The sequence below is a fragment of the Pyrus communis genome, chromosome 13 (genome assembly GCF_041283825.1).
Source record: "Pyrus communis isolate YQ-2024b chromosome 13, ASM4128382v1, whole genome shotgun sequence".
In the NCBI taxonomy this organism is placed as follows: Eukaryota; Viridiplantae; Streptophyta; class Magnoliopsida; order Rosales; family Rosaceae; genus Pyrus; species Pyrus communis.
This window is the reverse complement of record NC_142577.1, coordinates 22806249-22816391: the sequence shown is the minus strand read 5'-3', so window position 1 is coordinate 22816391 and position 10143 is coordinate 22806249. Positions and strand designations below refer to the sequence as shown.

General features: G+C 36.7%; 2 protein-coding genes across 2 annotated transcripts; one reads left to right on the top strand and one right to left on the bottom strand.

Annotated features, from left to right (window-relative positions):
- Nucleotides 1-1112: 1112 nt before the first annotated feature.
- LOC137737546 (putative receptor-like protein kinase At5g18500) lies at nucleotides 1113-5549 on the top strand. The gene is made up of 8 exons (XM_068477065.2): nucleotides 1113-1713; nucleotides 2649-3310; nucleotides 3425-3529; nucleotides 3693-3815; nucleotides 3894-4064; nucleotides 4197-4326; nucleotides 4667-4879; nucleotides 5062-5549. Exons 2-8 carry the CDS (start codon nucleotides 2670-2672, stop codon nucleotides 5179-5181), a joined length of 1503 nt encoding a protein of 500 aa, XP_068333166.2. The 5' UTR covers nucleotides 1113-1713; nucleotides 2649-2669; the 3' UTR covers nucleotides 5182-5549.
- Nucleotides 5550-6321: 772 nt separating this feature from the next.
- On the bottom strand, nucleotides 6322-9691 carry LOC137737439 (pto-interacting protein 1). The gene is made up of 8 exons (XM_068476910.2): nucleotides 9332-9691; nucleotides 8687-8779; nucleotides 8258-8508; nucleotides 8039-8165; nucleotides 7387-7660; nucleotides 7147-7279; nucleotides 6899-6985; nucleotides 6322-6673 (listed from the first exon to the last, which is right to left on the bottom strand). Exons 2-8 carry the CDS (start codon nucleotides 8766-8768, stop codon nucleotides 6557-6559), a joined length of 1071 nt encoding a protein of 356 aa, XP_068333011.1. The 5' UTR covers nucleotides 8769-8779; nucleotides 9332-9691; the 3' UTR covers nucleotides 6322-6556.
- Nucleotides 9692-10143: the final 452 nt, after the last annotated feature.

The window sequence follows — 10143 nt, the reverse complement described above, 5'->3', positions numbered from 1 at the left end:
CCGAATACAACGTACTATTTTCCTTAGTTGATGTAATTATCGGTTTTCACGATATTGGATTATGGATTATAAGATGAAATTCACATACCTAACAAATGCTGAAAAGTCATGAATTGTAATGATTTACTTTGCTCGAGTACCAATTCATGATAAGTAATAACATGCAATAAGTTAAACATCGGCAATCTTGTGAACAGAGTTCATACAGACACTTAAGCAACAGTTACGAAACCAAAAATCAACTTCAACGGATCGATACCCATGCACCCAGACTGCATTTTCCCCTGAGAAATAATTTTCAAATTTTTTTTTTCTTCAAAAAAAGATGATATATTAGTATATTACCAGGGGTATTTTGGGGTCACGAGTGCATAAAATTTGGTAACGAGTTGTAGTCTGTTTCCTTGACTATTCCGACCTACTAAACTTGAACCTCCCAACCTCAATAATTAAATAAAAAATAGAAATTCACAGAGCCCAAGGAAAGAAAAATTTGCAAATTTCATGAAATGATTAAATATTCATAGCACAAAATTTTTTTTTTAGTTATGACAGGAATACGGGTATTACATCATATATTTTTATATAAGTGATGAAAATTTTTATTTTGTAAGTCAATAGCTTTTTAACACACACATCCCATCATTTATATAACGGCACGTGATGTATCATCCTGTGTGATGGTCACACTAAAAAATATATACATAACTAGGGCATAAAAGGTCTTTGGTTAATTTGCCGTCCAGTCTGTTCATTTGACCTTTGAACCTACCTTTTTATCCTTTCCCTTCACAATTTATGCTCAACATTTCTTCAAGGTCACACTGATTGATTGTCCCCCATGTAATCATAATCCCTTTTTGTATTTAAATACATTTATTTTATTTAAAAATGGATGTTTGACTAACAAAAACGGTTTTTGTCGTAAAAAAACGTTGTTATTTCTTCTTAAAATAATGCCAAGAAAGTAATACGAATTTGTAAACTCTCAAGTTCATACTTTTTTTTCGTAATTTAGAATATAATCATGTTGAAAAAAATATTCTAAATTCTCTAGAGAAAATGAAAATACACAAAAAAGAAGGGTCTTGTGTTAAATGCTAAACCTGATTAAGTTTCAGATTGTCTGTCACCCTCGGCACGCATTTAGACATCACTATAAAGGATTAAAACAAATAAAAAGAAAAGAAAGAGAGAAATTTGAAGAAACAGCAAAAGAAAGCTTCAATTTTTATCATGCTTCTGTTTTACTGTATGTAATGTTGTAAGGCAGTCTCTCTCTCTCTCTCCCTCCTCCTCATCACCTACCACTGACAACTCCACCCCTTCTTATTAACCCCACCACCTCCATTTGTTCTCCCCAGAATTCCATGTGCCTCTTCTCTTCTCCATTCGCCATGGACTGCACAGACACACATTAGCCTCTGTTCTTGTGAGTTGTGAACCCCCATTTTTGTTTGGAGTTTTTCAGAGGGGCAAGTGCTTGTGGGGAAGAGTGCTGCTCTGCCTCTGTCTCACTATCTGAGCTTGGATACAAAAACCCATTTCCCAATTGAGAAAACCCAGAAGGGAACCCCACCAATATTTACATTACAGATAATGGGATTGATTTGGTTCTGTGGCAGCAGCCCCATTTCCAAGCTGGTTTTTTCTGGGTTCTTTGGAGATCTAGAAGATTGAGTTGAAGAAGCCAATTGAATTTGAGGAATAAAGGTACCAATTCAGAAACTTTCAGTGTATGGAGCCTCTCTATATGGTTACTTTTGCTGCATTTATATATACATTATATATATACATATACATACATGCTTACATATATATATATATATATATATATATTCCTTGTTTGTTTGCTGAGCTAAATGTGGAAACGATTAGGAAATGGAGTTTCTGAAGATTTTACTGTTCTTGTTGTTAACCTGTAGAATATTAAAAGTTCATGCTTGTTTCAACTTTTGTGGGTAATGTAGAACTGGACTGAGCTAGTTGTATTAGGCTTATTGGGTTTCTGCAGTTATTGGTTTAATTGGGGTGGGTAATAAATGTTTAAAGTTTTGGTCTTTTTCGATTGTGTATATATTGGATAATATGGAATGATGTGGGAAATGCATTAGTTGGTCCTGCTGTTAATATGTTTTCACTGTATGAAAGTTGGTGGAATTGGAAAGGAGAAATCTTTGTGCATTTTTTCCTACTTTTCCTTTGGTTTGTACTTTGAATGTCACATTGAGGCTGAGTTTGTTTCCCTGATCACTTTGGTGTTAGTTTGTACTTTGAATGTCATATTGAGGCTGAGTTTGTTTCCCTGATCACTTTGGTGTTATGTGCTCTGCGTCGTCTTTGTGAGATTGTGGATTGTGGTTGAGTCTGTTTCCCTGACCATGTTGGTTTTCCGCTCTCTCTCTCTCGCACTACATATTTGTTTCGTAGCGCACTAACTTCTACCGCTTTGTTTACTTTTATTATGTTCCCAATTTGTGAATATGTGTTTTTGTCTTTGAAAAGAAAAAAATTGATGGGCATTGAAGGAGGTGAAATTTTACATAGACAAGCAGTTAAATTCAGTAACAAAATGGTAGATATGCAAAAGATAGAGTTTTTTATGCATGGAATTGGAGTTTCTAATTTCTTTGTCTTGAACTCTGTAGGGTCCTTTTTATCAAGAAGAAATGGCATCTGGTCTTGATACTGTATTAACCAAGAAGACATTTGTCTTCGGTTTAAAGGTTTGGGTATTAACGGGGATCATTGTGGGAGTTTTTATAGTGATGATTCTTGCGGTGCTATCAATTTGTCTTACTTCACGAAAGAGATCCAGAAAGTCGACTGACATGCTTCCTCTGCGCAGAATTCCAAATGATTCAAAGGAAATCAAAGAGATTAGGGTAGATCAAGCTTGTGCAAATAACTATGTACCCCGTAGTAGTTCTTTTCTCACCCTTGGCGATAAATTCAGTGACAGAGAGTCTGAGAAAGTTTTGATCCATAAGAATGGAGATAGTAGCAGTCGATCAGGCTCATTTAACAATGGGGAGAAGGAAAATGTTGGTTCTCAATCTGGAGATGAGAGTGGTGCAGCTTATATGTACGAGCCTTCTTCACAGCCTATATCCGCACCTTCACCTCTATCTGGTCTACCTGAATTCTCTCGCCTTGGTTGGGGTCACTGGTTTACATTAAGGGACCTTGAGTTCGCAACAGGTCAGTTTTCAAAGGAAAATGTCATTGGTGAGGGTGGATATGGAGTTGTTTATCGGGGTAATCTGATTAATGGATCTCCTGTGGCTGTGAAGAAGCTACTCAACAACCTGTAAGATGCATCTTATTTCAGTAGCTTTATGGATTTCTGTTTTTTCTATCTTCTGTTTTCCTTACAATTCAATTGTTTGGGTTTATAACATATATATTTTCAATCATCTCATAGAGGACAAGCAGAGAAGGAATTCAGAGTGGAAGTTGAGGCTATTGGGCATGTACGACACAAAAACTTGGTTCGACTTTTGGGATACTGCATTGAAGGAACCCACAGGTATTTCTCTGTAATTTTATGTAATGACTTCTACATGGTAAAATACAGGCAGCCATATTATTATTTGCTGAGCACCTTGTTTTGGATAAAATAAAGAGTACTATGTCACATCCTTAGTTACATGTATAATCCATTCATACTTAAACATGTGTGTTTTGTTCAGGTTGCTGGTTTATGAATATGTCAACAACGGAAATTTGGAGCAATGGCTTCATGGAGCTATGCGTCATCATGGATATCTCACATGGGAGGCACGCATGAAAGTTCTCCTTGGCACCGCTAAAGCGTGGGTCTTCCTATACCTTTGTTTGAGTTTTTTACCCTTGTGGTTTATCTTTTTCCGACTCTTTTTCACATTTTTCAGGCTTGCTTATTTGCATGAGGCCATTGAACCCAAAGTTGTGCATCGAGACATTAAGTCGAGCAATATCTTACTTGATGATGATTTCAATGCTAAGATATCTGATTTTGGTCTGGCAAAGTTGCTAGGTGCCGGGAAGAGTCATATTACAACTAGAGTTATGGGTACCTTTGGGTGAGTACCTTTTCTCCTTTAGGAACAGTTGCAATTTCTTGTACGAAGATTCTTGTGTTGGTAGAAGAACACTATATCATAATTCTAGGGTAATCCTTTCTTATCGGTTCCTTTCATCATTCTGTTTTTCAGATATGTGGCCCCAGAATATGCCAACTCTGGCCTTCTAAATGAGAAGAGTGATGTTTATAGCTTTGGGGTTGTGATTTTGGAAGCAATCACTGGAAGAGATCCGGTGGATTACGGTCGGCCAGCACAAGAGGTATGACAAAATTGTTACTATTTTGAAGTGAGAATTTTGAGATCAAATATGCATCTTAGTTCTGCATTCGTATATTGATTAGTTAAGGATGCATGTCATATTCGATAATCTGCTTTTAAATTCATTTTAGTTTGCGCAGGAAAATGTAAATTTTAGCTGGAAAATTCTTTGCTTCCGAACAAATTGATACCCCAAAAAAACCTTGGAGTTGTTTGATATGTTCTGTGACAGCTATCTATCTTTATATTTATCTGCTTCCCTTGGGGGAACAAAAAAGAAGAAAAAGGAATGATACCTGTGTAGTAACAGTGTCCTTACACCTGCTGTGTGTTTCTTGCAGGTAAATTTGGTAGATTGGCTCAAGATGATGGTTGGAAGCAGGCGTTCAGAAGAGGTGGTAGATCCGAACATTGAGACCAAGCCATCTACGAGTGCCCTTAAACGAGCCCTCTTGACTGCACTGAGGTGTGTAGATCCAGATTCTGATAAAAGGCCTAAGATGGGTCAAGTGGTTCGCATGCTTGAATCGGAGGAGTATCCCATACCGCGAGAGGTACATTTCTGAAATCATCTTTGAAATAACAATGTTAAACAGGCCTTATATCCATTCGACACAAATATAGATTTCATTCAAATTTTTGGCTTGCGTGGCTTGTTTTTTCAATTCGTCTCATCGTTATACTCTGAGGAGTTCATAAGTTGACCCATATCTAATGTAACTTGGCTGGAATTCAGGACCGAAGACGGCGAAGAAGTCAAGCAGGGATTACAGAAGCCGAGTCTCTAAATTCTGATACAGATAGGAGTGAGAAGCCAAATACAAAGACAGATAGCAGAAGGAACCGTCGAACATAGGCAAATGGCAAATCAATCATAGAAATGCAAGGAATACAAATCAAAGGGGACATGTTACACTCATTTAAAGCTTTCATATTCTTCAGCCTACCATAGTTGAGATCAAAGGAAGGAATTGAAACGAGATAAAGGAAAGGACCAGAACGATGGGAACTTTTTTTTACTTGTTCTTTTGAATATATAAACCTACTTATAGGTGTTGAGAGATGGTTATTGTGTATGGAGTGGCACTAGAAGGGGATGCCTTAGCCACCGAGTGTGTACAGTTATCGGTTTTTTCTTTTCCTTTTTTTCTTTGGTGATTGTAATTCATGAGATTTTTTCTGAGACATGCTAAAGTTTACAGGAAGAAACGTTTTTGGCTTGCATTGTGTGTTTCTACTACCAGCATTGTGTTAGGTTTACGACCGCGACGGGAGCTTGGTTGAATGTCAAGCCATGTTGCCGTGCGTTTGAAGCAAAATGTGAGATGTGAAACTCCGCACAAAGAAGGGCAGTCATATAATCGCCAAGTTCAATATAAGGGTTGCGTGTCATGTGATTTTGGAGGCTAAAATTGCACATCATGTGCTTTGATTTATTGCTAAGCACGGGAAGGCTACTTTTCTCCTTTCACGCTCCCGACTTTTCTTGAGTAATTGCAGACACACAGTACCAACACATTTGATTGTTCGATTTGATTTAACGCTCATTGATCATTCAGTTTAAACCGTTGGATCAAATCTAAGGCTTTGTATTTTTACAGATAGGATTGAATATGGATGTGCATCTTTTTTGTTTTTTTTGTTTATGCTTCGCAATATTAACCAGACAACGCTTCAAATTAAAATGGTGTTTGAACATGTTATCCAACAACCACAAGGGCTCATAAGCATTATGGGATGATTTGTTCCGCCAAACCCATGGACTAAACAAATACGCATATGTGAATTAAGCCAGTTGAAAATGGCTCTGTGTCTAACCCGTGCATCCAAGCTCAAATCACCCTCCTCATAAATTAGAATAATTTAAAATATCATCTCGCCAAGAATAAAAACATAAATAAACTGTTTGGTCCCCTCACAACAAAAAACTATATTCTGCACTATGTTGGGAATCTTATTCTCTGCAAATTTATGTGCTGTTCCAGGAGACTAAACGGACACCCAAGAAAAAGTTGTTGATTTAGAAAAGTCGAATAATCCAAGGCTCCAATAAGGAACTTTTGAAAGGTAACAGAGTCACTGTGAATTACATACGGGATCATTAGGATTTTGATGAGCAAAAGGAACCGAAGAATGGTACACGATCTACAGAAACTGTGTTTACAAAACGAATCTCAATGATGTTGTCTGCACGAACGATTGACAGGTCGGGAATCCAGAAGCTTGTTGTTTCAATGGTGGGGAGCGGACCGAGCATGCAAAAGAGGCTGTAGAGCCTTGACAACAATGCTCATATTTGGCCGGAAATCAGCTTCATATTGGACGCACAAGGCGGCAACAGCAGCCAACTGTTTCAAGCACACACAAATTGTGATCAGTGGATTTGAAGTAAACCAACTACCTGCCTTTTCAATTAGTCTAAACTGGTTGAACCAAATGTATGTCGTTTTCTTGTCCATACAGTCAACAATTTAACCATAACATAATTATACATGTGTGTAACAGTGTGTACATATTAAGGAATTATAGCAATCGCAAGTACTTCTCGGAATCAAGTACGTGTTCCCAATTACCTTTGCAACTGCCTTGGAAAGGTACTCTCCATTGAGTCTAGCATCAACACATTGCTTCACCTTATCCTCACTGAGTTTTGGTGTTGCCTAATAGAATCATAAATTCGAGAAAAAAACTCAGCGAAATGAAAATGAAAACCAGTAACCAATAAAATTCTCCGCTTCCACCCATCCTGAATGAATAAAACAAAACATGCAAAAACCAAGCATGAGTTACAAGTAGACAAGAACTAGGATGAAATTAGTACCCATGTCACAAGGCTCTGCTGCCCACGCGGCAATGTGTGATCAACAGGTTTACGCCCAGTCAAGAGTTCAAGCAACACTACACCAAAGCTGTAGACATCACTTTTTGAACTCAGCTGTCCAGTCATTGCATACCTGCCATTCGGAATCACAGAGAAGAATTACAAGGGGATATATGCCAAATCAAAATTTTGGGCGTACATCATAACGTGATTTATATGGTACATCAAGGAAGAAATTACTCTGGAGCATGATAACCAAAAGTCCCAAGAACACGAGTAGAATGAAGACGTGCTGCCATATCAGGTGCTTGATTTGACAGATCAAAATCAGCAATCTTTGTAACATCATCATCAAAAAGCAGTATATTGCAGGACTTAATATCACGATGGATTATATGAGGCTGCGCCTTTTCATGTAGATATTCAAGTCCTCTTGCTGCTCCTACAGCAATTTTAACCCTTTGTACCCATGACAGAACCGGACCTGGCTGTGCTCCCTTAACACCTTTCCGACCTGTAGCCACATCAAGAGAAACAAATTTCTATTAGCATAGAGATGAAGGCGATCTTACTAATTATCAAAGAGATAAAGCTCAAAAATTTGCAGCTGAAGAGCAATTTTCTATTGTTTGGAGGCCAACCCGCTTGTTTAGCAGATTACATGAAAAACTAGGCGTCATTAAACACAAACAACTATCATCAACTAATTGACCTTCAACCTATAAGTTATTAAGCCTCATTCAAAATTTGTAGATCAAAAAAATAAAATAAAAATTGAGTGTGCATAAAGCTTCACTCAAAAAAGATCTATGTGGTACTTGATTACAAATTTACAACTTTTGGAGGCTGTAAAAATAACACCACACAATAGGAATGTGGAAATGTTACTTACCATGGAGAATATCATGAAGGGACCCCTTAGGAGCATACTCATAGGCAAGGAGACGGAGAGGGCCATCAATACAATAACCAACAAGCTCGACAACATTGTCATGTTTTAATCTTGAAACCATGGAAACCTGTAAATTTATGCTCCAAGCACTAAATAAATTTGAGCAGCAAATACCATACCATGTCAAGCATCAAACACAAAACATTCTGTAGACTTAACCTGCGATAAGAATTCTCGCTCCGGTTGTTTACTGGAGTCTAACTTCTTAATAGCTGCAGCAGGCCCACTTTTCAGAACACCATGATATACTCTTCCATATGAACCCTCACCGATTAAAGATTTCGTGCCAAAGTTATCTGTCAAATCTTTCAATTCATCCACTGGAATGGCAGCGACAGCAATGGGGAGGATATTTACAACCTGACTATCCTTGGGTGCAGCTTCTTTCTGATAGTAACCTCCACTATTGCCTAAATTTCAAATGTCGAGTTTTGCATCAATCAAACAATAAGCCGTAAGCAATGGATATCTAAAAGCAAATGGCATAGAAGTTGATCTGACTAATTCCAACTGGAAAAGTAATGGAATATGTCATTATTATCAATGCACTCAGAATAAGAACATCGTATATACACACCCACGCGGTACCTGCTGAGTGATTTGTTACATGTGGTCGAGTCTCAGAAGCTTTACGGACATCATCTTGTACACAACAACTGAAGCAGCTCATGACGTTTTTTCCTGAAGAAACAGTTGAAAACCATCTTAAGCAATCTTACATTGACAAACCGCGGGCGATAAAATTTATCTAACAAAGATCAATGGTTTCTGGATAGTTATAAAGTCGGCTTAATTTCAGACTAGTTCAATCTGTTATAAGTTACTAAAACCTCAATGAATTAACACGCTTTATTCTAAATCAATGTTATTCAAACAAGAGAAACGAAGAAGAAGCACTTGGATATCACCCAAAAAATTAAAAAAACACAAACAAAAATCTGTATCAAAAGTTAAATCCATCAATTTATTCAGTTAACAAATTAAACAAAATCAAAGTAAAAATTCAAAATTCTCACTTAAGATCCATCAACAAGGAGAGATTCATTTTTACAACAGAACATAAAATTCAAAGCTTTCAATTTCTACATGTTCCTCTTGAGTCCTGTCTCAAAAAACACAAACAGATACACTCTAAATAAAAAAAAAAGAAGCCACAATGAGAAAAAAAAAAAATTTACAAAAAAAAATTAAAAATTGAAAGGAGCAGAATTGTGGGGGAATGATATCTCTCACCTTTGGTATGTTTATATGGTTCTTCTGGCAATTGGGTTTTCTGAGTTTTGAGTGAAGTGTTGGGATTGGAGTGATGAGAGTGATCAGGCCGGCTATGGAGGCCCGCAGGAGAGGGAGAGGGGAAGGAGGCGCACGTCAGCAATGTACAGAAGGCATGCAAATGGGGAGGTTGGGATGTCTGTCTGTCTCTCTGTTCTGGCTTTGACTTATGTTAGAAGGGAGGACACAAAGACAACAAACGAACTTTGTGTTTTCACTCTTTAACTCCTCGGTTTTCACGATCTTCTGCGGATTTCGAAACTGTCAAAAACCAGTTAATATGTTAAAAACTGTTTTTTTTTAAAAAAAAAAATTATTTTCAACCTTTTGTAATAGATGGTAAGTTATTTAATATAAATTTCTCTTTAATTTAAATTTTCTTATTTTTTTTAGTGTGCATTAACATAAGATATCGCTTGTATTAAAACAGTAAAAGCAACAACGCTATTTACCAATATTAATTAAAACTATAATAAATAAAAATAACAGTGCTGTTTTCTAAAAAGTAAAAACATCAAAAGTATTAATCATAATAAAAATATTAAAAGGGGATGAATAGTGAGAACAAGTACAACCCAAAAAGAAAAGCAAAAGAAAAAAAGAAGAAAACCCAGATAAAAAAAAGGTATACTTGACGTGTCATTTTGATGAAAGTGGCTGGCATATTGTTTGTGTGTGTGTCTATATATATATATATATATATATATATATATATATATCCCAATTTGTAGTTAAGATTTATTTGACATGAACAACTATGAAATGTATCATTC

Excerpts from the sequence above, each read along its gene's own strand:
- LOC137737439 (XM_068476910.2), bottom strand. The coding sequence starts at position 8,768 with ATGAGCTGCTTCAGTTGTTGTGTACAAGATGATGTCCGTAAAGCTTCT. Across the intron at positions 7,661-8,038 it reads CCTTCATGATATTCTCCATG|GTCGGAAAGGTGTTAAGGGA; the intron begins GTAAGTAACATT and ends ATGTGGCTACAG. Across the intron at positions 6,674-6,898 it reads TTTCCAAGGCAGTTGCAAAG|TTGGCTGCTGTTGCCGCCTT; the intron begins GTAATTGGGAAC and ends TGCTTGAAACAG.
- LOC137737546 (XM_068477065.2), top strand. The coding sequence starts at position 2,670 with ATGGCATCTGGTCTTGATACTGTATTAACCAAGAAGACATTTGTCTTC. Across the intron at positions 3,816-3,893 it reads CTCCTTGGCACCGCTAAAGC|GCTTGCTTATTTGCATGAGG; the intron begins GTGGGTCTTCCT and ends CACATTTTTCAG. Across the intron at positions 4,065-4,196 it reads AGAGTTATGGGTACCTTTGG|ATATGTGGCCCCAGAATATG; the intron begins GTGAGTACCTTT and ends TCTGTTTTTCAG.